Source organism: Urocitellus parryii, chromosome 3, assembly GCF_045843805.1.
Source record: "Urocitellus parryii isolate mUroPar1 chromosome 3, mUroPar1.hap1, whole genome shotgun sequence".
In the NCBI taxonomy this organism is placed as follows: Eukaryota; Metazoa; Chordata; class Mammalia; order Rodentia; family Sciuridae; genus Urocitellus; species Urocitellus parryii.
In genome coordinates this window covers 24,542,406-24,568,630 of record NC_135533.1, presented here as the reverse complement: position 1 = coordinate 24,568,630, position 26,225 = coordinate 24,542,406, and the positions used below count along the sequence as shown (strand labels likewise).

Here is a 26,225-nt window from a genome sequence, read left to right as displayed (position 1 = left end):
AATGAGCCATACTCTTAAGCAAAAAATAAAAAAAAGAAAGAAAAGAAAAAGGAAATTTCACATTTTAAATGTAATTGACCAGTGAATGAGATTCCAATCAGAAATGGGTTTTTAAATGGAAAAAACAAATCAGAAAATGTAGTCTTTGGGGCTGGGGTTGTGGCTCAGCGGTAGAGAGCTTGCCTAGCATGCACAAGGCATTGGGTTCCATCCTCAGCACCACATAAATGTAAAGTAAAGATATTGTGTCCACCTAAAACTGAAAAATAAATATTAAAAAAAAGAAAGAAAATGTAGTCTTTGTGCTGAGAGGCTTAATATTAAAATTAAATATCTCATTCATCTTTGAGACCCAGAGATAATAAGACGAGTCTAAAGTAAGAAGTCCTGGTATTGGCATCATCTGTTAGGTATGATTCCATTTGTTACAGGTAAAAAGCAAGGTCCAAAAGCTTGTTCCATATTTACTGGGGACTTAGGCTCCTTTCATATTTATCTTCACTACCCTGACACATAGCCTCCATCCTCAGGACACTTCATAATCTATGATGGCTTCTGAAGCTCTTAGTCATCATCTCCACATTCCAGATAGCAGGAAGGAACAAAGATATTTTCCAGAAGTACTTTCACTTAGAAGTCATTTGTCATCAATTAAGCATCTGGCCATACCCAGCTACAAGGGAATGTGGAAAACTGTATCTCTTTGCCATATGCATTGACACTTTGAATTAGCTGAGAATATTCTGATTTAAATAAGAGAATACTCTTATTTAAATCCAGAAATAGCAAAATTATATACTCTGCAACACTCCCTACTTGAAGACTTAGGATATTATTAAGTGAAATAAGTTTATAATAGGAAGGAGATACATCCTCAGAAAACATATTTCCTTAACTCAAGTATATTTCTGGTGTAGTTTGATGCTATTTGTTGATAAAGGCTGAGTTTATTTTTACTCTTGTGTTAGCATGAAGACTAATCCTACCAAGAGTTCATTGCATTCCTATCTCTCTGCCCACATGTTACATACTGAAGAAATTACAGGAGCCACTCAGAGGTCTTATGTTTGGTATGTTTACAGAAAGAAGAATGAATGATGGTTGTATTATTGTGGAGATTCATTATCATAAGGAGGATAAGCAATTCCCCCCTTTGGGCTATGAAATTATCTACTTTTCATTTCCTTAGTTATTGGAAGAGGCATTTTGCTAAATATTTATAAAGGCCAGTATTTTAGAGGAGCACATCTCTTAAAGAAATGCACAGAGGAGAGAGGAGGAAAAAAAAAAGCCACGTTCAACAAGATTGTCCTAAATACCATCATAGAAGGATAGATAATATCCAAAGGAAAGGGAGAGATGAAGTCTGACTAGAGGGACCTGGGAAGGCCTGTTTGTGTGCAGTAAAGAAGAGCACCAATCTGAGGAAGAGACTCATTTATCATACTGGAGAGCAGGACTTAAAGGTGATTGTAACTAGGAAGGGAAAAAAAAAACCTCTACAATACAAAAATAGAGAAAATGGGTAATTTGAAAGAAAGGAGCTGAGTGGAATCTATTCTATATTCTCTGTTTCGTAGACATAAATAAAATCAACTAAATGACCTTACGGCCATGGGATTTAATCTACCTGTATCTCTAGTTTAATGTTAAACTGCTTCTGCAGTCAGAATATTGTTTATGAGTCCTAAATCCTTCATGCTGGACCAGACATTTAGCTAAGCATTTGCTAAGATATGTTCCAGGAATTGGATTAGTTTCTAGGAATATAAAGACATAGTCCTCACTTTTTAAATATTCACATACTTGCCAGGTTCGGTGGTGCAAGCCTGTGATCCCAGGGGCTCAGGAGGATGAGGGAGGCAGGGGACTGGCAAATTCAAAGCCAACCTCAGAAACTTTTCAAGGCCCTAAGCAACTTAGCAAGACCCTGTCTCAAAATAAAATTGAAAAGGGGCTGGAGTTGTGGCTCAGTGGTTAAGTGCCCTTGGGTTCAATCCTTAGTATAAAAAAAAAATAGAAAAGGAGCTATGTAAACAAAATGAACAAAAAAATTACACCATAAACTAAGCTATGAAATAGGAGGTATCTGCCCAGGAAACAGTGATAAAAGAAAAGGGGCAAAATTAATTTTTTGTTGTTTTTGTTTGTTTGTTTTTGAGTTGGGAAGCATGTACTGGGCAGGGTTCTGTGGTGAGAATACCAAGCCCGTGTTCTTTGGTTAATGAATAATGGTGTCCTGATCTGGGAGTGATAATGCATACCGGTAATCCCAGGTACTTGGGAGATTAAGGCAGGAGGATCACAAGTTTGAGGCCAGCCTAGGCAACTTAGCAAGACCTTGTCTCACAAAGGTCTGAAGATGTAACACTTGCCTAGCATGTGCAAGGCCCTACATTTATAAGGACATTGACCCATGTTCTCATGTGTATTGTTTCCTTTGACTCTGAAGCAGGACTGCATAATCATTATGAAAAAACTGCAGTTCCGCTCATGTGGCCCAGTCATGATAGTCACCTGGACCCAGAGTTGTATAAGTTCGGAGCTAGTCTTGGATTCCAGGGCATGTTGTGCCCAGATCCTGCTACCTGTCAATCTGTTGAGAGGAGGAAAGAAAATTAGTCATACTGTAAAGATTGCCTGTCAGGTGAACGATTCATGCTCAGCTGGTGCTGTGTCCTCAGTGGGCTATGTTAATATTTTGTAACATACCATCTTACTCTCTATTATTTCTGCTGGTCATTTTCTACACTTAGTTTGCAAGATCTTTGAGGACAATGTTCATGCTTTTTCTATGTCTCCAAAGTCCAGTAACTGCTGTGTTATCACAAGTTTGTCCTGATATTTATATATTCTAGGGTGAAAATGTGCTACCAGTGTCTTTTCTGAAGGTCCTGAAACTGAATAAAACAGAATGGCCCTACTTTGTGGTGGGAACAGTCTGTGCCATTGCCAACGGGGCACTTCAGCCAGCATTTTCCATCATATTTTCAGAGATGATAGCAGTAAGTTTGAAAGCATCACATAACAGCTTTAATTGAGTCAGTTTATCAGCTGCTCCTCATCCCAACCTCACCCAACTGGCTCCATTCTGGAGTCAAGAAGCCCTAAATTAAACTAAGACAAAATTCTTAGCTCCTTTTTGAGGTAGGCTCTAAAAGAAAAAGAAAAGTAGCCTTTGAACTGTTCTAAATCATGATATAAATGAACTTATAAAGTACAAAATCAATGCAGAGGCATTCTAATTAGCTCTCTTCATTTGGGTGAAACTGGTGTCAATGATCCTCATTTGCTTGTGGAGAGCTGCTGGCACAGATCTCCAGGGAGTTGGGAGGGACTGGAGGAGAAGAAACATTCAAGTCACAGTGTTTAATGAGTCCAGGCTCTGGGGGTAGTCTGGCCCTGCCATTGAACATGTGGGCAAACTCTGGTGAGATGCTTTCCCTGAATTTTTTCATCTATAAGATAAACCTACCTCATGGGATGGCTGAAGGTTAAAAGAGATTATATAAGGAACTAGGTAGAAAGCACTTAAGAGTATCTGTCTGGTGGTAAGTACTCAAAGTGAAAGCTACCAAATCACTATTTTAGCAATCCTTCTAAGACATGGGAAGTCCAAACTAAAAACAAAACCTCACTATCCAATCATTGCATTCACAGGGTGATACTTATAGGAAATTATCAAAATATCTTGTCTGTGTCAAATACAGGATTTATGCTGTATAACTACATTAGTCAAACTCTAACCATCATCAGAGAGACATGTTGGTTAAGGATGAATCATCCTCCATCATGTTAAGAGTTTGTTAGTCTTGTGACATTGGACATTGGGTCTACAATTAAGACCATAAACCAAAAAATCAAGAAATGAGAAAGCACTCTCCAGATCCTATTAAATTTCAAAACAAAGAAGTCCCTGGCTCTCTTGCAATTTAAGAGCCACTATATTTACATTTTTGAGAATCTCCAACATGGCAGGTGCTTCTCTAGGCACTAGAGATATATAGTGCTACACAAAATAAACCAAGGTGGCAGATACGCAGCAAATACGCATACACAATATACCTAATATGTCAATGGATTACATATGTTTTAAAAGGAGAACAGGAGGACAGAGGAGCAGAGAAAGGGTGCTCTTTCAGATGGCATGGTCAGAGGAGGCCCCAGGGAGTGACATGGAGGGTTGGAGACGGGGCTGGGCCTGGGCCTGAGCCTGGGCCTGAGCCTGGGGCTGGGCCTGGGCCTGAGCCTGGAGGCAGGGAGGAGACAAGCAGAGGGAGCATTGAGTACAGAGGAAGAGGGACAAACACTAAAATGTGGAAGCACTCACAGTACACAGCCCATGTTAATCCTCTGTGCTCAAATTCACAGAGCTAAGGAGTAAAAGGTGGTTTCCAGGGGCTTTGAGAAAAGAGAATGGGGGGGGGGTGTCACTGTTTAATGTGATGATGAAAAATTCTGGAGATGGAGGGTTGGGAAGGCTGCACCATGTGAATGTTGTAATGCCTCTGAATTGTACACTTTAAAAATGGATGAAATGCTGGGCACAGTGATGCATGCCTGTAATCCCAGCTGCTTAGACAGCTGAGGCAGGAGAATCACAGATTCAAAGCCAGCCTCAGCAACTTAGCAAGACTCTGTCTCAAAAAAAATTTTTTAGAAAGTGCTGCAGATGTAGCTCAGTGGTTGAGCACCCCTGGGTTCAATCCATGGTACCAAAAAAAAAAAAAATTGGTTAATTTTATATCTATTTTATCACAATTAGAAAACTCCCACATTCATATTCAAAACCTACTTTGAAAAATGTGACACTCAAGCCATTATTTAGGGGAGGAATAAGCAAGTGTCCATCAAGTCATCCAAATGGTTATTTGTAATGTTCTTTTATAGATTTTTGGACCAGGGGATGATGCAATAAAGCAGCAGAAGTGCAACATGTTTTCATTGCTTTTCTTAGGTCTGGGAATTATTTCATTTTTTACTTTTTTCCTTCAGGTAAGTACCCATAATTTGCCCTTTTCATCAAGTCTGTAATCCAATAGAAAAATTATGACCTGATGGAGCCTCCAAATCCTTAGACTGAAGTAAATTGCAAAACAACTGGCACAAGCCTGGTTTAGAGGGAAGACTCCTTACCAGGAGGAACCCTGACTTCTCTGTGCGCTGAACTTGCTACATATTTGCCTTCAGCAAACTGTTCATTATCAAGGAAGCAGATGAGAGCTCATTACAGAACCTAAGAACCACTTAAATGCAACTAGTTGCAAACTGGGGGAGGAGAGGAGGCAGTCTTTTCTTTTCTTTGTAGGATATCAAGTAACTTTAATTTGTCTTACTTAGTGGATAAACTATTAGAAAGAACACGCACATTGCATTCACATAATGCACACTTGGCCAAAAAGAACTAGTCACACCTGCTGCATTTGTTCATTTCTACCTAATAACACTTTTACCAAATCTCTTTTTTCTCAATTAACCCAGTGGGCGTCCCATTGGCCTTTCAAATACAATCCATTGAATCAGTAAAATAATGTTTCCTGGTTGCGCCCCTCATGCTTCTGTCTTATCATTGTTGAACCAGTGGTGATAGTGAGCCAAGCTTTTTATTTAGAAATCATTGCTTTGCTGGTAGCATCTCAGTGACCTCATTCAACCCCAAGCCCTGGCACATCAGGGAGTGGAGTTTCAAGGACTGCAGAACAGTGGGCTGAAGCATAGCAATCTGCCAGTAAAAAGCAGGAGAGGAGGAAATAGTTAAGGAGCACATGGGTCAGCCTCATCCCACACTCTGATTCCTTGCTTAGTAAAGAGTTCTGATGTGTAAGAGTGTCGTCCACTTGCCTACCTTCCCACTCACAGCACAGCTGGAGGCCCACCCATCCCACGTGTCCCAGAAACAAGCCCAGCGATAGACACCTGGGCTACTCTGCAGTCCATATGTGGTGTTTAGGAAGAGGGAAAGTGCCTGACAAGGAGGCTTGGGAAGAGCAATCTTACCGTTCCCCAATCTGAAAGCTGGTGGAGCTGTCACAGGGAATCAGAGAACTCATTGGGAGTTTAATATTAAGGACATCCTCCCTCTGCACCACATGAGTCAAAATGTATTCCTATATAGAATTGCATTACTTTCATTTTCAACTCTTGTATTGAAAGTATTAAGAACACACCGAAAGTTATATATGGTAACTTTGTCACTGAGACGTTACTCTTGAAAGTTTTTTTAAAATAAGCCTATTTAGAATGGTTTAGAGCCAAAACTACAGTTTTATGGTTTTCAGTCATATGAGTCTAATGCATACTAGTTATTCACCAGTGCATGCATTTTAATTTGGGACTTTGAATTAATATTTGGTCCTAGGCTTTTATTATTTGAATGTATTAGTTAATGTATAAATAATACAGAAATCATTATGAATATGTGCATTCATGTAAGAATGCTAGTGACAATCAAAAGGGTCAGAGCGTTTTCTTCCCGCCCAGGGCTTTACATTTGGGAAAGCTGGAGAGATCCTCACCACAAGGCTGCGGTCCATGGCTTTTAAAGCGATGCTAAGACAGGTGAGTGTGTGTACTGGCGAGTGCCTTCTGGGTTTTCAGAGTTCTTTCATTTTAGGCCTCTTCCAGTTCTTATTGGCACACTGATGTGCATATTTCCTCCACTGCATCCATGCAAAGATTGATCAGAATCCTGCAAATTGTCCCAGTCCTTCAATATCTAGATATTCAGGGTCTTCATGGGAGTAGTCTTAATTTCAGTAGATTTTTTTAACTAATTATCTCTATCCTTGAGGACATTATCATTTCAAGACTTGTATCTCTTCTGTGGACCCCATACCCAGCACTGGTCAGTCATTGGAGACTTTAGGGTGCCTTTATACAAAGGAAAAGGTAGTTGGTAGCTTGCATGTTCATGTACCACAACTGATCATACTAACTGTAGGTTTTCACAGTTGGTACTCAAGTTTTGTTTCTGGCTTGACATTAATTCACTTGTTAATTAATTCAAACATCACTTACCATGTACCAGATAGAGTGCTGATACACTAAAATTCACTCTCTACTTTTTTGGTGAGTTTGCATTCTAGTGAAGGATGTGTGGGGAAATGTGCAAACATGAATTCTGTATTTGGATAGAAAGGACCTAAGAGAGGACTATCTCCAGTCCTATTGACCAGAATTGATTTTCTTGTTCACACAAGCACACGTAGCAGGTATTACATTTTGAGCAAGTCTGAGTTGATAAATCTTTTTCTTCAGCATCTTTTAAACTCTTGTTAGGTAGAGAAAATTCTTTCATATGAAGGTAAAAGATGCGGTGGGTGAGTAGCTTATAATTGAAATCAAATCTAAGACACACTCTTAAAACAAAAATATGGTGAGAAACTAGGGCTTAATTTCTACTGCCTGGAATTTATAAGATAGGCATTTCCCACATGACTCTACCACTCTTTATGACAGAGGACCCTCTATTGAGGCAGAAGTGTCCATGGTACAAGTTGTGATGATTGGGTGGCTAAAATGCCACATGGTGAAGCTGGCAGTGGATGAGCCCTGCCACAGATGTCCCAGTTCACCAAAAAGCTACTGGGAGGTGGGGCCTAGTGGACTGTGTGTGAGCAAGATGTGCTCAGGGTTGGACAGGACTGCATATCACAAGCAGGGTCTCCCTTAAAATTCAGTACCCAAGTCCAATGTGGATATTTCTTCTGCATTGAAACTTTGGGAGTTTCTTTTTTATCTGATCTTCTTTGCTTATTTAATTTTGACCTAATTTAAAAGTATATTTTGTACCGTAGGACATGAGCTGGTTTGATGATCACAAAAACAGTACTGGTGCACTTTCTACAAGACTTGCCACGGATGCTGCCCAAGTCCAAGGAGTATGTAGTCTATACTTTATTTGTATTTTTCCTTAAAAACAAACAAAATACATAAAGCATAGCTACTACATCTGCTAAGATGATTTCTGCTGGAAATAGAAGAAAACCCAACTCAAACAGGCCTAAATAGTCAGAGGAAGGTTAGACTTCTGGGTTAATTGATCCATCAGCTCAAAAACCTCATCAGGAACCCAGGTTCCTTCTGTCTGCATGGTCTGAGTTCCCTCCTCAGTGTTGACTTAGTCCCTAGGCTCATTCCCTTTGGTCATAGATTGACCACCAGTAGCAGTCTTAGAGCTATGGTCTTCCTTATTCTCATGCAGGGAAAGAGTGAACAACTGTCTCAACCTCCAAATAAATGTCCTCCCTTTAAACCTGATTTGAACTAATTTGGGTCACATGTCCAGCCCTGAAACAATAACTGTCTTCAGGGGAAGGCTATGCCCTGACTGGCTTAGGTCCTGCCATGGAAGCAGAGGAGGGCTACTCTAAAGGTAGCTGTTGCCACACAATAGAAGAGAGGAGAAAATGTATGCCAGTGAGTCCCCTGCAATGGTGACAAGTGGCCCTCATTTTCTGAGTGGTACACTAATTTGATCTTATACGTGCTCTGTGATAGACAGTCTCTTAGAATATGTGTGCTTTGTAACATGGTCTCTGGAGGTGTGTTAATTTCTGTCATTCACATTTGAAGCAAATGGCCTTTAAAATTACTAGAGTATATTGGAGTCGGCTTCCTCTTTGAATGGTGCCTTTGTGAGAATGTTCATGTGTCCCCACTACCCATCCACAGCAGAGCGGTAGATAACTTGGTGCTATAATGTTGGTCACATGGGAAAAGAGGAACAAGCTAGAGGATAACAAAGCTGGCCTGTAGAGCATCGTGAGTTAAGCACAGGTGTTTGGGATTATTGGAGAAAAAGAGGGAATGTTAGTGCAGGCACAAAACCCATGCACCATGCTGACCATGGACTTGGAACTTCACCTACAATGTTCTATTCCTCTTCTCTTCCAGGCCACGGGAACCAGGCTGGCTTTAATTGCACAGAATACAGCTAACCTCGGAACTGGTATCATCATATCATTTATCTATGGTTGGCAATTAACCCTTTTGCTGCTATCAGTTGTTCCAATTATTGCTCTCTCAGGAATTGTTGAAATGAAAATGTTGGCTGGAAATGCCAAAAGGGATAAAAAAGAACTGGAAACTGCTGGAAAGGTGGGTTAAATCAGGTTTCAATTAGTGAAACTATTGTTTTTATACATTCCATTTGAATTATTACAATACACATATTTTAATGTTTGTGCTCACTAAAACTAGTCATTTTAAACAATTTATGAAATATTTTACCTACTAACAATGCCTAGAACTCGAAAATGAGATTACTATAAATCTTTTAGCTTGTAAAAAGCACTTAACATGTGGGTTATTATAAAGAACTGAATTTTCAAAATGCATTTCATTTTTACTTCAAGTACCCTTGATGAACCCAGGGGTATGTAATGACTGAGTTACATCCCCAGGCTGGTTTTGAACTTGTGATCCTACCTCAGCTTCCTGATCTGCTGGAATTACAGGCATGTGCCACCATGCCTGGCCTGATGCCATTCTTAGAACAAATGTCACCCTGTTTTACAGAAAAAGAGACTTTAAAGCAGTGAACAGAAGGGAATTGTTGAAAGTCAGACATTCTGCTGTGCTTAGGAGACAACTGTTCTTCTTGGCTGTGATTTCTATCTTTAAGGCTGGAAGCCACCAGGTGGCAGTAATGCCTCAGGTTTGTGGTTCTAACTAGTGGGGCAATTGGGCTAATATTACTTGAGCCTTACTGTGTGCCAATTACTGTCCTATTTATATGCACCAACTCATTCCACCTCCTTATGAAGCAGGTGAGGATAATAACATGTTTTTTTTAAACATTTCAAGCAGAAGTTAGAGGCATGGGATTGGGGTGTAGCTCAGTGGTAGAGTGCTTGCCTAGCATGTGCAAGGCCTGGATTTGATTCCCAGTGCAGGGGGTGGAAAAGAGGTGGAGGTAGGATTCAAGTTTGGTTTTCAAGGTTTTGAGATTTTTTTGTTTTTGTTTTGGTACTGGGGATTTAACCCAGGGGCGCTTAACCACTGAGCTATATCCCCAGCCTTTTTTATATTTTATTTAGAGACAGGGTCTCATTGAGTTGCTTAGGGCCCACTAAATTGCTGAGGCTGGATTTGAACTCGCAATCCCCCTGCCTTAGCCTCCTGAGCTGCTGGGATTACAGGTGTGCACCACTGTGCCTGGCCTAGTTTCCAAGTTTTCTCTCTAGTCTCTTTATAGGTGTTTGAATGGGTCTAAATCTACAAGTAAACACTGATTTGCCCAGACCTGCATTTAAATGCTCAAATGTAGATGACAATCATAAATATTTTTACTCTTATGGATGTAAATATTATCTTTTATTGAAACATTAGGAGGTAAAACAGATAATGAATATAAATTGTAATAGTTTCTAAACACCACACTTAAAACCCTCTCACGAACATTACTGCAACCTGACCTTTTCTACAGTTATGTGAGGTGGGATACTGTCTGTATCTCCACCTTACAGGGAAGAAAGCCTCCAGGGTTGCATGTCTTGGGCCACATGGGAGGCATTAATGTGAGTAGAATTAGAACCAAACATGTTCTGACTAAACCAATTAGGTCCCATTAACCTTTCGCCATCGTGACCTGACACCAGGGCAACTCTATGCAGCATAGGTATCATCTCAAGGTTTCAGCCAGAGCACTTCCATTTGCACGTTCTGTCCTTTCCTGGAGTCAGAGTTCTCTGGAACAGTGTGTGATTCCTGTGTGTGAATCCCTAAGTGTTCCAAATTATTTGAAGATCCTCTTGGTTGTTTTGTGGGTGTTTTAAGGCATTACTTTCTTCACTTCCATGTGTCACAACTAACTGCTAAAAAAAAATACCCTATTGTTTTGTTCCCTCCCGCACCATCCCTGATTGTTCCCACATTTCAGAAGGGAAAATGATCAGAATGAAAATAACCTTTCCTTAGACAAATTACAGAAAAAGAACACATCTTGAGTCTAGTTCACATAATAGTCTTTAACTGTTAAACATGGTAATACTGAAAATTGCTAAAATTTTGGCAGGAGTAAGTCACATAGAAATAAGCAGAATTAAGCAGTATTGCAAACAGAACAAAACAAAATACCTTGGGTTGGTAGTCTCAGCTTAGTTGTTCAGTGTATGGTGCTGAAGAAGATCCCCAACTCTTCTGGCCCATACTCTCTAACTTAGTGAAATGAGAAATTGTGTCAGATATTGGCCAAGTTCCTTCTTGAAACTTATTTTATGGATCCAGGAATGAATAACTCAGACTGACCAGTCTAATTTTTTAGTAGCTACTTTAACCTCACAGGTAAAAATGTACAATGAGAGATTGAATTGCTGGTAATTAACATTTAAAGTTTCCAATCATAGTTCAATATTGTTTTCTTAGCCAACTGTTAACTGGCAGAATGGGGGTTAGACATTTATAGAACACCCCTGCCATCACTCTTTGTTCAGAAAGAAGTGCACTGATTTACCTGGGGTGCAGATTAATTTCAATTCTTCAAAAAGGTCTTGGTAATGAAGGTATGGATTGCTGGGTGATGAGAAAATGGTGGGCCTGCCTATGTGTAACTTGATAGTCTCAAAGAGATATGAAGTGCAACTAGGCACAGCCTACTAATTGATTTCCCCAGCCTTGTTCCTCCTAACTCTATTTAGTGAAAACAGCCTCAACTTTTTGTAAGTGTCTTGATCCAGACCTAGTTGCTGAGATTAGAAGGCCTACCAGAGCTAGTTCACAAGCAGTTAATCCTTGACCAGAAAGTCCAGATTTGAGTATCAAGTTGTTCACAACTGCTTTCTCTTTGTGTAAATTACAAAGTAGGAGCAACACAGTATGGAGGCTAAGAACATAGACTTGGCAGAACATGGCCTGGTAGGCAATCCTTGTGCTCCTACTTATTTACTCCAGAGGTTTGAGCAAATGGGAACCTTCTCTGTACCCCAGTTCCCTAATTTTAAAAGTAGGAATAATATGTACCCTACAGGGTTGTTGGGAGGCTAAATGAGATCATGCCAATTCATGAAGCAGTGTTCTGGCTATTACTACCTGTTAGATCTTTCATTTATAATATACAGCTATTCAGCCCAAAGTCTTTGATATCTTGCTTTTATTTGGTTATAGAATCACAACTGAGAGAAGTCTTAAAGCTGATAAGACAAAATGTAAAATTAAGATCTTATGCTTCCTGGGCTGATGGTTTGGGCAACTCAACTGCAGAACTGATTTAGACTCAGTAGTTAAGTCACAGACCACGTTCAATAAGGGTGATTTGCCTGTAAGAATCAGAAAACTGATCTGGCTGGTTTGTGTATAAAACGGTTTGGTATAGAAACCCCAAAATGCAGGAAGTATAGACAGATGATATGAACTGGCTCTTTGAACCCCGAGTTCTGTTGTCTGAGTCTTTCCACACACTGTTCCTCTAAAGTGCTCTATATTCAGACCAGCTTCCTACACCCACATGGTGACATTTCCCTCTGGCACCACAGTTCAGGTACTTGCCTCTTGGTCCAGGGAACCAGATCTGATTGACCCAGATCAGTCAAGTGTCCTTGGTTTAATTAGGGATTTAAAGCAAGGTCAAGTTGTTCACAAAGGTGACGCCTCCCCTCTTGTGGGTAGACAGCTTCTCCAAGGAGAGAAAATGACTGGCATCTCCAGTGAACGTTTAGAAACCACAGCCTAATCCTCTCTTCAAGAACTCGACATGGTGAAGAAAGAAAAGGGGTTGTAGCCGAGGTCAGTCATGTATCCACTCTCTGGCAGGACTAGGAACAGATCCAGGCCTCTGGTGCCCAGGCCATTGTCTCTTCTGTGAGCTGTTGGCCTCCCTGAGCATACAAATACTTACCTACTATACTTAATATGACCAGAAGTACCAGTTTCATCCTAAAACTGGTATTGAAGAACACTTTCTGCCTTTTGCTTTTAACTGAAGGAATCTAAAACCCTTCAACTGAACCCTCAGGATACTTTTGACAGAGCCCTAAGCCTTATATTTTTAATTATTTCAGAAATTAAATTGTCTCTTCTAATGAAAGTCTGTTCTGTTACAGATTGCAACAGAGGCAATAGAAAATATTAGGACAGTTGTATCCTTGACCCAAGAAAGAAAATTTGAAGCAATGTATGTCGAAAAATTGTATGGGCCTTACAGGTAATGAACAAAATATTACTAAGAACCCAGTGCTTTCCCAAAGGCTGAATCAGTGTGCCCAAAAGATAATTAAAAGTCTGCTGCTTCAAACAATGACCATAAGATGACCTTTCTCCAATAACTATCTAACTGAAAATAAGTGGCTTAGGATTAGTGTGTGAGTGTGTGTGTGTGTGTGTGTGTGTGTGTGTGTGTGTGTGTGTTGCTGGGGATTGAACCCAGGAGTGCTGAGCCCTTTTAATTTTTTGAGACACGGTCTCAATCAGTTGCCAAAGCTGGTCTCAAACTTATGCTACTCCTGCCTCAGTCTTCTGAGTTGCTGGGATTGCAAGTATGAGTCACTGCATCTGGCTTGGAATTAGATGTTTATACCTCTTATAAAAACAGTAAGATTATGTCTCTAAGAGTGAAAAGGTACAGAGAATTGCATAACAGCTCAGTCATTTGTGTAGGCTACATAAATAACCCATATAGATGATTCAGGATGAACATTCTCTTAAGGAATTGCTCAAACTTTTATTTTCTTTGGAGTGGGTAAACTGATCCAAAGATGAAATTTGTTATTTGGTGTATTTCAGAGAAAGGTATGCCATTTGTTCTCTGATGAGGACCCAATCCAACCTACATTGAAGACAAAGACACACAACTAATTTCACTAGCTTACAGCTGAACAATTTTCAAAAAGCTGCCAGTTGGTCTGTGTGGTGCTTGTCTCCACTGTGACCTGATTTTATAAATGAATATGCTGTCACACTGACAAAGCTGAACACAACTTAGATTACAACTTTGTAGTCTGAAACAATTTTTGGACTACAGTTAGTGTGAACACTTGCAAATTTAAAAAGGATTCTTGAAATTTAAAAAGGATCCTTGAAATTCTTGATTAGTTCCATTTCTTCAGTTATGTATAGTTTGTATAATACTATAAAAGAATATGCAGTTACATTTTTCTATCCATTCAATGTTGGACATATGTATGTATGCACCATTACCTATGACCCTACCATTTATTTTGAACTTCAAAGAATTAAGGAGGAAAACAAGCTGAAGCAAGTTATGAATTTGTTTATAATTAAAGATTCAATAACCTTGCAAATTGTTCAGTCATGTGAAATGTTGCAACAACATGCTCACTGCACTTATGTTATACTGTCCAAATCAGGAACACTATGGGTTTGAGAGTAAATAAATTAAGATTCCTTTGGAGGTTTTGGAAGCCTAAAGTATAGCATGAAGTCTAATTAGAAATGATGAAAATGAAATTATATATGAGGTTGGCAGGATCTATTTGCAGGAAGGACTTTGGGTGTGTGTCTGTATGAACTTCAAACACACGACTTTTATGGATCTGAGACATCAATTTCAACATAAGAGATGACAGCTATATACAAGAGACCAGATAACAATATTAAAGAAATCACCATCAGATGATTCAAACTTTAGTTCTGTATTTGACATTCTGCGTATTTTTGACATAACTATGTTTACATTTTTGATACAACTATGTTTATTCATTTACATATGTGTAATAATAGCAGTAGTGACTATCATTTGACCAACCACTGTGAGCTAGGCACTACAAAAGACATTTATATTGTTTTACTGAATTTAGTTCTGAAACCATTTACTCATTATAGCTATTATATCCACTGTACAAATGAGAAAGATTTGTATATTGAAACATTTACCAAACTCCTATAACCAAAGGTAGAATTTAAGCCCCAGTTAGTTGATTCTTGAAGCTGTGTTCTTTCTACTATACAATACTAAGAAAGTCTGAATAGATGGCTATGAATATACTAATTATGCATATACTTACTTGCCTTTCAGGAATTCAGTGAGGAAGGCACATATCTATGGAATCACTTTTAGTATCTCACAAGCATTTATGTATTTTTCCTATGCTGGTTGCTTTCGATTTGGTGCTTATCTCATTGTGAATGGACATATGCGCTTCAGAGATGTTATTCTGTGAGTAGCTTTAAAAATATTAAGATTATTCTATATTAACCCTATGATAAAGTTCCAGTAGGTTTATGCAAATATTTGTAGTAAGAAAAAAAATCCCATTTGTCCAAAGATGATATCAGGGAGTTAAATTTACCGGAGTTTTCACCCTGGCAGGCACAGAAGTCTGATCTTGTCAACACTCCAAGTGCAGTTTCATCATCCCAGTGGACTGAAATTAATCAAGCTTGTGAAAATGATCATAAAGCATAATTTTGGTTATATGTGGAACCCCAGTCAGGAGGGCAGCAGATTTTCCCTTTGCAGAATTTAGGCAGAAAGAAAATATAACTAGAAAGTCGACGATGACCATGGACTGAAAATAGAGGGTTAAATAGCTTGCTGTTTATCTGCAACCAAAGCAAGGCCTGGACCATGGGATGGGAGTGCTTGAGTGAAGTCCAGCAAAGCCAGGTTCTTCCTAACCACGCCTGGGCTCTGCCAACATTTTTCTTTTAGCCCCCGCCTTTCCCTTGGTTCCAAGGCTAACCAAATTGTTTCTGATTGCCACATTCTTCTTTTTATAAAATGCCAAGTACATCTGATTAGATTACACTTTGTACTTGAAAGAAGAAAACCACTCCTTTATGATCATTAGGCACATTTCCACTCTGATGGGATGATTTTAAAGCAATTGTGAATAACCTTTTTTTGAAATAAGTTCAAGAAAAAATGAAAATATTTAAGAAAGAGCTCTTCTTTTGTTTCATCCAAAATTAAAATAAAGCATGGAAAAAAATATATACCTAATCTTTGTATCAATCAAGATCCTGGCAGGAGACAAAATGGCAGCTTAAATGGGGTAATTAAGGAGTTCCATGAAGAATCTGTTAACAGAGGTGTGAGAAGTGTGAAGGTACATAGTACCCAGGAGTAACCAGTTAGAAATTGTTGCCACCACAAGCCCTAAAGGACAAGAGGAGGTAAAGACCATAACATTCTCTTAAGCATGGAGCTCTTCCTCCATCTTTGGTGGAGGGACAGCCATCATTCAAGCAATCCTTACAAGAAAGGGACCAAAGAAACAAAGAGCACAGCCTCATTCCTTCAGCAATCCCATGCCCTGCTAGTGCCTTTCCTTGTCTGCCTTATCAGGTCCAGAGGACAAGAAAACCTTTTGATGTAGTTCAGCCTCCCAGGGCGGGGAGTAGATTGGTACAAGGTGGTGGCAAAGGGTAGAAAATGAAAACTGATTTTGGAGAGACAAAGGTAATATCAGCTGGGAATGACATCTCAGAGTATAGCTTTTATTGTTTAGAAATATATCACTGAAAAAATGGTTGCTTTTTTTTTTAATCATTGAAATGTTAAATTCTTGGTAATTGGAATACAGCTTTTTCATTTTTCATGTTAAAACTAGATAATAGCTTGTGTAGAGAAAGTAGGCAGCCATATGTGGGTTGTTTATCACTTTATAATAGTGATTATAATAATAAGTTTTATAATAAGTTAATATTTGGGGGACTGGGGTTGTGGCTTAGCGGTAGAGTGCTCACCTAGCATGCGTGAGGCACTGGGTTTGATCCTCAGCATCACATAAAATATAATAAAGATATTAAAAAATAAGTTAATATTTGGTAACTAACCTTATCATCAAGGGAGAGCCTTAGTACACCCCCATCCATACCTCCAATATTTTGAATTTAGAAATTATGGAGGTAAAAACTTAAACAACAAACAAACCAAAATAATGACACCCCAACCTCTCTCCTGGGAACTCTTGTATCAGAAGTAAATTGCTTTGTGGAGATGTAAATCAGGATCTTTAGCCCTTCCTAAAACTTGTCATATTCAATATATATATTCCTTAAAGAGCATATAATTGGTCCTTCAGTTGAGAACAACTATCTTTTGAGGGTAATTATTTTAATTACAGAAGAAAAGCTACTTCTGGTAAATGCTTACTTCCCACAAATAAATGCTTTAAAAATTTTTATTTAATACATATTGTACATATTAATAGAGTTCACTGTGATATTTCCATGAATGTATATAGTGTGCATCGATCAATTCCAAGTGAACTTTTTTCTCCTCCTTTCCACCATCCCATTTCTAGTAGTCACTATTCTACTTTCAGGTCAACTTTTTTTTTTTTTAATCTTCCACATATGAGATACATGTGGTACTTGTCTTTCTTTATGTGACTTATTTTACTTACCATAATATTCTCCATTTCCATAAACATTGCTGTGAATTGCAGCAGTCTTGGCTGGGCACAAAATCCCGAGCCACTCACAGCTTTGTAGATTCAAACAGCAATTCTTTATTCCCGAACTCACACCGGCCCTCTACAAACACGTTCTGGGGAAATCCAAGTTCTGCCGCCGCACAATTCACGTCCCAAATACTTTCTCAATTCCACGAGAACTCAACAGGAACTCAGGCAGCAGGATACGCCCTATTCCCAGCAGCAATAATCTTAAACCTGGAACTGCCTTAAACCCAGATTGTCTTAAACCGGGAACGCCCTAAACCCAAATTGTCTTAAACCGGGATACTTCCTAAAACCTGCAGGATACACCCTAAACCTGGATTCACCCTCGTCCTTGAGCAGGGTCACCTTTCTCAAACACACATGCAATGTCATAGCGAATTTCCAAGGCAAATCCATTTAACATGGGGTACGCTGGCAAGGAAATTTCGATGCGTCATTCCTACTTGGCAATGGCCCTCAGCATCTCCCCCCTTCTGATTAATTAAACAACAAGCAATGTGGCTTAAGGACCGTGCCTGGTAGGTTGTCCAATTCAACATATGGTTCTTACCCGTCATGGGAAAACTGACCTCTAGGCGTCAGCCTCCTGTCTTAGGTTGATACCACTGCAATCGGATCAACCCGTCACTGACTACTGGTCCAGCATTCAGCCATACTTGTGGATAGGCCTATGCACCAGTGGGGGGGGGGGGGTGAGGTTCTTGCCTCACCTCTGTTGGCCCCCAAATTTAGCCTTGGTGCCAGTGGGGGGGTGAGGTTCTTTGCCTCACCTCTGTTGGCCCCCAAATTTTAGATCATCACTAGTAGAAGGGAGGAGGATACAGAAATGCCACGACAGCAAGCCAATTGACGGCTGCTTTGGAAAAATTGCGTCACTGGTGACACCATCAGCAAAGATATGCCAGCACTACCACAATTAACATGGGGTGCGCTGGCAAGGAAATTGCATCACTGGTGACACCATCAGCAAAGGTATGCCAGCAGTACCACAATTCGCTGCACCAGACGATAGTTCACAATGCATACAACTGATATATAGTCCAGGCAAGTTCTGCAAGCAACTCAAATTGGAGGAGTCTATCAATATGTCCATTTCCTCCCAAAGTAAATTGAGTCCTTGATTGAGCATTACTTGTTGAGTTATATTCATTGATGCATCAGTTTATACAGTTTACTGTGATAGCTATCATAGAAGCTGTAGTTTGGTTTTATCTTAGTCTTCACCGGCACTGGGATGGAGATGGGAATTCTGGCAATGATGCTAAAGAGACATTATCCTGAACAGAATTATTAAATATAATGAGAAGGAAAGGTGAAAGTAAACAAACAGATCTCTTAACCTCCTTTAAAAACAATCCTTAACAGCTGTTTACCTAATTTAAATTAGTAAACAAACAGATCTATTAACCACCTTTAAAAACAATCCTTAACAGCTGTTTACCTAATTTAAATTAAACCATTTAAATCACGTGAATAAAAAAAAATTCAGATCCATTTTTTCATGAGTGCTCCTCATATATGAAATATGGACATACACATATACAGACATACAACACAAAACAGAAGTGTGCACACATAACATACAACACATAAGACAATAAAGGCCTTGTAGTTTTACCTAGGTGAAATCTCCATTGCAATGTTTAAAAACTACACAGTCAAAAAATAAAACTGATCAGAAAAACATTAACCTAGGTTTGTTTGAGCTCAAAAATAAAATAGAACTTTATGATGTGGAAAAAATGCAATAATAAAATAGATATTGAAAAAAAGACCAAGGAGATTATTAGTAATTTTTTCAAAAAGCCCATCAATTTTAATTTTTGGTGGTGCAGAAATTACAAGTCTCAGATGAGGGTGTTAAAATTTATAGACAAGAGCCAATTTAGAAAACATTAAACTAGAAGGAAATTAGTTTAAAACCACATCAAAAAAATTAAAAAGACTAAAGTAATTCTAAAAACTAAGGCAGAATGCTTTTGAAAGACTTAAATTTAAAAGGATATTTAAGGGGTATATATCTCCCAAAGATAAACTTAAAATAACCCTTTTTACTCTAAACTTTTTAAATTTGGATTCATCAGGACTTAGTGCTGCGGAAAGGCATATATGTCCAAAAAATGTACATAAGCCTAAGGTACTTTGGAAAGATATTCTAACAGGACAATGGAAAGGTCCCGACCCAGTGATTGTCTGGAGTCGGGGTTCTGTTTTTGTTTTTCCACAGGGAGAACAGCAGCCGATTTGGAAGTGTTAAGATTCTATCAGGTGTAATTTATATACAAAGAGTATAAGAAGTTTCAGTTGGGTTTCAATTACAATATTATAGTACCAAAAAAAACATGAAAGTATTTCATCTTATTAAAGTGGAGTAATTTGTCTAAATTCAAAAATTTTATAAGGGTTGTTTCAGAATGTGAATTTATAAAAAGAGTTTATGGTTAAAAAAGAGATATAAAAAGATTCAAGATGTGAAAATATATTTTAATATAAAAGGTTAAAGGAAAAAGAAATGTTTCTAGATGAGATAATCTCTGTGGGGTAAAGTAAAAAGTTGTAAAATGCCATTTAAAAAGATTTTGAGGAAACTAGATTTACTTTAAAAGCTTGAGAAAGGAAGAAAGAAGAAAAGGGTATTTGTACATGGCAGATTGAGACAAAGCTTCTTAATGGAGTAAAAAAAAAAAAAAAGCCTTTGGTTGAAGGGCAGCCATGTAAACTAACATTAAAGCGATTTCAACAGAATCTAAGCCTCGTTTAAAAGAGTGAAGCTGTAGGTGGTGAAAAAGTACATTTAAAAGTACAGTATAGATGATAATTGGAAGGCTTTAAAAGGTTAAATTGAAGGTGGTCGAGATACCTTCATGGCGGAAAAAAGATTGCTTTACTCATCAAACTATTAAAATGTACTTATTAAACCAAAAAGAGGGAGATGAGATAATCTTTGTGTGGTAAAGTAAAAAGCTGTAAAATGTCTAAATAAGTTGCAAATGGCTTTAAAAGGTTAAATTGAAGGTGGTTAAGATGCCTTCATGATGGAGGAAAAAAAAACCCATGAAAATGGGAAGATAATAGGATAAAAGATATTTAGATAAAGAAGATTAAAAATTTGAAGTGAAAAACTTTAAAGACAGAAGTATAAAAAGTTAAAAAAAAGATAAAGAAGATGTAGTCAGATAAAAAAGATGTAGGAAGACAAGAATTTTAAAACCACAAAATAGGAAACAAAAGAAAACTAGGAGGAAAAAAAAAAGCAACTAAGGGTGAATGTACAAACCTTAGAAGAAAACTAGAAGATAGAAATAAGATAGAAAATGGTTGAAAATGTCAAATAAAGGTATTTCAGATAGAAAATGCAAAAGGCTAAGATGACTATTAGATACAGACATTCAAGATAGAAAAAGGTAGAAGAGAGAATTTTAAAGTCAAATATTGGGTAAAATAGAAGAACAAGGAAATTTTGATGCGTCATTCCTACTTGGCAATGGCCCTCAGCAGTGAATGGCAGGATTTCATTATGGTTTATGACACTGAATAACACTCCATTGTGTATATGTACCACATTTTCTTTCTTTTTTTTTTTAATAAATCTTCACTTCTTTATTATTTTTTTTAAAGAGAGAGAGAGAGAGATTTTTTTTTAATATTTATTTTTTTTAGTTTTCGGTGGACATAACATCTTTCTTTGTATGTGGTGCTGAGGATTGAACCTGGACCGCACGCATGCCAGGGAAGCACGCTACCACTTGAGCCACATCCCCAGCCCATAAATCTTTGCTTCTTCTTTTTTTTTTTTTTTTTTTTTTTAGTGAGAGAGAGAGAATTTTTAATATTTATTTTTTAGTTCTCGGCGGACACAACATCTTTGTTGGTATGTGGTGCTGAGGATCGAACCCGGGCTGCACGCATGCCAGGCGAGCGCGCTACCGCTTGAGCCACATCCCCAGCCCCGTGTACCACATTTTCTTTATCCATTCATCTGTTGATAGGCACTGAGGCTGTTGGATAGGGTAAATACAGGTGCAATAAACAAGGGCACTCGAGTGTCTCTTGGATTTGCTGGTCTCACCTCCTTTGTATGTTTACACAGGAAAAAAATAGCTGGTTCATATGATTGATCTATTTTGAGTAACCTGTATATATTGGTATATTGACTGCAATAATTTACATTCCTATCAACAGTATATGAGTTCCTTTTTCTCTATATCCTTGCTAGCATTTGGGTTTTTTGTTCATTAATAATAGCCACTCTAACTGGGTGAAATGGAATATCATTGTAGTTTTGACTTGCATTCCCTGATGGTTGATGATATTGAACATTTTTTCATGTTTGGTTATTTTAATTTCTTCTTTGTAGAAGTGTCTTCAGGTCATTTTTCAATTTTAAAAAGTAGATTACTATTTGTTTGTTTGTTTGTTTGTTGTTTTAGTTTTTGAGTTCTTTTTTTATTCTGGACATTAATCCTCCATCAGATGAACACTTGGCAAGTGTTTTCTCCCTTTCTGTAGATTCTCTCTTCACTGTTGTTTCCTTCATTGTGCAGAAGTGTTTGTCAATTTTTGCTTTAGTTTCCTGTGCAAACTATCTAGAAAACCATTGCCTGTACCAGGGTGTTGAAGTGTCTCCTCTGTTTTCTCCTAGAAGTTTCAGAGTTTCAGGTCTAACATTTAGGCCATTGATGGATGAACTGGGAGTTGATTTTTGTACAGAGTGAGAGAAGGGGATCAAGTTTCAGTATTTTGAATGTGGAGATCCAGTTTTCCCTGCACCATATGTTGAAGGTGCTGTCCTTTCTCCAGTGTATTTTTTTGGTGTCTTTGTTGAGATGCAGTTGGCTTTGGATGTGTGTTGATTTCTGGGATCACGATTCTTTTCCCCTGATTTATGTGTTTGTGTTTATTACAATACAATGCTTCTGTTACTAAGGCTCAGTAGAATGTCTTCAATTAGTTGTTATGTTGCCTCCAGCTTGATTCTTTTTGCCCCAAATTGCTTTGACTATTCTGAGTCTTTTGTGCTGCTATATGAATTTTAGAATTGTTTTTGCTGGTTCTGTGAAGAATGCCATTGGTATTTTGATGGAAATTACATTGAATCTTTAGATCTCCTTGAACTGCTTGGACATTTTAACAATATTGATTTTTATAATCCATGAGCTTGAAGGCTCTTTTCTTTTTCTTTTATTTTATTTACACTTTTTATAATAAAAGCTTTGTAGTTACACATAGTAGTTGGGTTTATCCCAACAAACCTGTGCATGCATGGAAATCTATTTCAGTTCATGATACCCCACTTTTCCCTCACCTCCCCTATTCTCCTTCCTCTACTAGACTTCCTTTCGATCATCTGTTTATCTATATTTGATTAGTTCCTTTTACTTCTGCATAAAGGTGAAATTCCTTGTGGTATACTTATATATGCACATAACATGATTTTTAAAGAAATCATTCTGCATTGCCTCCCCTTTCCTATCCCTCTGCTCTGAGATCTATCCATTTTTTGTGTGAATCTTCTTCAATTTTGTTCATCAGTGTTTTTGTTGTAGAGAGTAGGAATAAACTTTCTTGGTCTAGTTTATTCCTAGATATTTTATTTTTATAGCTACTGTGAAAAGGATTGTTTTCATTATTCTTTCTTAGTGTATTCATTAATGGTGTATAGAAAGCTATTGATTTTGTGTGTTTGTGTGTGTGTGTGTGTGTGTGTGTGTGTGTGTGTGTGTGTTGCTAGGAATTGAAATCAGGGACTATGTGCATGCTAGAAAAGACCTCTACCAATAGGCCTGACAAGTTACTGATTTTTGTACATTGATTTTTGTGTCCTGCTAGTATACTTAATTATTTATCAGTATAGTACTTATGGTGGAGCCTTTAGGTTTTTCTATGTATAGAATCATATCATCTGCATACAAGGATAATTTTACTTCCTCCCTCTTTATTTGTATGCCTATTTCTTTCTCTTGTCTAATTGCTTTGGCTAAAGCTTCTAGTACTATACTGAATAAGTACAGTGAGAGGCCTGGTGTAGTGGTGCATGCCTTTAATATCAGCAGCTTGGGAATCTGAGGCTGAGGGCTCAAGAGTTCAAAGCCAGCCTCAGCAACTTAGTGAGGCACTAAGCAACTCAGTGAGAACCTGTCTCTAAATAAAATATAAAAAAGGGCTGGAATGTGGCTCAGTGGTTGAGTGCTGCTGAGTTCAATCCCTGGTACAAAAAAAAAAGCAGTGAGAGTGGACACACATGTCTTGTTTCTTCTCTTTGAGGAAGTACTTTCAGCCTTTCCCCATTCAGTATCATGTTGGTTGTGCTGTGCTTTCGTCATATATATAGCCTTTATTGTATTGAGGAATGATCCTTCTATACCTAATGTGTTCAAGTATTTTATCATGAAGCAACACTGAATTTTATCAAATACATTTTCTGGATCTATTGAGATAACCAAATGACTTTTATCCTTCATACAGTTGATGAGATATATTATGTTGAACCATCCTTGCTTCACTAGGGTGAAACAAGTTTGATCATGGGGTACAGTCTTTTTGATATGTTGTTGAATTTCATTTGCTAGTATTTTGTTGAGAGTTTTTACATGTATGTTCACTAGGGACATTGATCTATAAGGTGTGTGTGTTTGTATGTGTGTGTGTTGTGTCCATGTCAGGTTTTAGTAACAAGGTAATGCTAGCTTCGTAGAATGAGTTTGGAAGAGTTCCATCCCTTTTAAGCCCATGAAATAATTTGAGAAGAATTGGTGTAACTTCTTTAAAAGTTGGATGTTTAATAGCAAAGCCATCTAGCCCTGAACTTTTCTTTGTTGAGAGACTTTCTATTCCTAATTCAATCTCATTACTTGTTATTGGTCTATTCAGGTTTATGTCCTCTTCGTTCAATTTTGATAGAACCATACATATCCAGAAATTTTCCATTTCTTTTAGGTTTTCCAATTTGTTAGCATGTAGTTTTTCACAATAATCCTTTGTATTTCTGTGGTATCAGTGGAAATATCTTTTTCTTAGGCCCTTTTTTAAAAATTCTTGGTTAATCTAGCTAAAGTTTCATCCATTTGCTTATCATTTCAAAGAACCAACTCTTTGTTTCAGTGATTTTTTTTCAGTCTCTGTCTCATTTATTTCTGCTTTGACCTTTCTTTCCTTTTACTAATTTGGGTTTGATTTGTTTTTGCTTTTCTAAGTATTTGAGATATGTCAAGTTTTTATTTGAAATGGTTCTATTTTTGATGTAGACACTCAGTATTATAAACTTCCCTCTTAGTGTTTTTGCTGCATTCCAGAAATTTTGGAAGGTTGTGTTTCTATTTTCTTTCTCTTTGCAAAAATTTTAAATTCCCCCTTTGATTCCCTTGATGACCCATTCTGAACAGTTCAAGCAAGAGTGCTATTCAGACTCCAGGCATTTGTATAATTTCTAAAATTTCTTTGGTGTTGACTTTTAGTTTTATTCCATTGTAATCAGAAAAGAGATGATGTCATTTTTCAAAACTTGTTAATTCTTGTTTTGTGTACTAATGTATGGTTTCTTCTAGAGAAAGTCCATGTACTAATGAAAAAAATGTATTCTGCAGCTTTTAGATGAAATTTTCTATAAATGTCTTCCTGATAAAAATTATTTAACTACAGTGATTATTATTATTTATATTGTAGTATTGAAGAAACCTTAAACTGGAAGTCAGGGCTATAGATTTAGTAGGGAATAATATTCCTAGTGTGGAATTGATGGAGCCCCTACAGTATTTTGTACTTTAGTTCCTTCCACCCAAAAAAGAAGGTAAAATTGAGATCACAATCAGATTTGGTTATTAGTCATTTCCTGACAGTGAAGAACCTTGGATGATTACATTAACTCTAGACAATCAGGGGCTCCTATAGAAGTTGGAAAGTGAACAGAGAAAAAAAGCAGTGGGTTTTGTTTTCATCTGGATTTCTTCTGTTACTGGAATTTCATGGAAAAGTGGGTTGGGGAAGAGGATTGTTAAGGAGTAACAAGATAAATACTAGTGAGTGATACGTCTTTGGGCTTTCAAAGATTGTGGGGCTAGTTTTATAAGCTAACTTTTTAATTCTTCTACTTCCATCTAGGGTATTTTCGGCAATTGTGTTTGGCGCAGTGGCTCTAGGACATGCTAGTTCATTTGCACCAGACTATGCTAAAGCCAAACTGTCTGCAGCCCATTTATTCAAGCTATTTGAAAGACAACCTTTGATTGACAGCTACAGTACAGAGGGGCTATGGCCTGTGAGTTTTCTGCTGTCTGATAAATGCTTAATTTTTTTTTCTGTCTGCTAGATTGTAACTGCATGATAAATTGGTGGTGGTTACACTAACATATACTTATTTGTGCTGTTTATATGGCTAATAGTTGGCCACCTTTCCTACCATTTCATAGGTTTCAAGGATTCTGAATTTTAGCATATCAAAGCTTTTTAAAAAGTAAAACCAGATATACTAGAACCAAATAATTTTGACAAAAATGTAGTAATCATTTCTACATGAAGGAATAGGCATAAATACTGTCATGTTGATATGATTTGCAATTTTAATTTAATCACATTTTATAATGGCTGAGTTATAAGTGGTAAGAAGGTCACTTTATTCACAATGAAAGTAATAATCCTATTTTAGAATCTACAAAGAGTGTTCTTTGTGTCACACATGCTGCTGTGAGCTTGATGTCCAAGAAGCAATGTAGGTAAAAGATTGGAGGTTACCCAATCCTTTGGAGACTTTACAAGGTACTTCATGTTCTAAGAAAACTGCTGAGCCTGTCAAGTGAGATGAGGAGAGTGAGATAAAGAAGCTTCCAGGATTGAGACAGGAGCTGTCTGCTGAAACTCTGTATAGAT

At 37.8% G+C, this 26,225-nt stretch overlaps 1 protein-coding gene across 1 annotated transcript in view; it reads left to right on the top strand.

Moving 5' to 3' along the window:
* Abcb4 (ATP binding cassette subfamily B member 4) overlaps positions 1–26,225 on the top strand; it is a 72,287-nt gene that overhangs the window by 34,594 nt on the left and 11,468 nt on the right. The window contains exons 17-24 of the mRNA XM_026399352.2: positions 2,859–3,005; positions 4,891–4,995; positions 6,481–6,558; positions 7,797–7,880; positions 8,896–9,099; positions 13,041–13,141; positions 14,972–15,112; positions 25,461–25,617. Of these exons, the coding sequence (XP_026255137.1) occupies positions 2,859–3,005; positions 4,891–4,995; positions 6,481–6,558; positions 7,797–7,880; positions 8,896–9,099; positions 13,041–13,141; positions 14,972–15,112; positions 25,461–25,617 (1,017 nt within the window). The remainder of the gene's footprint in view (positions 1–2,858; positions 3,006–4,890; positions 4,996–6,480; positions 6,559–7,796; positions 7,881–8,895; positions 9,100–13,040; positions 13,142–14,971; positions 15,113–25,460; positions 25,618–26,225) is intronic.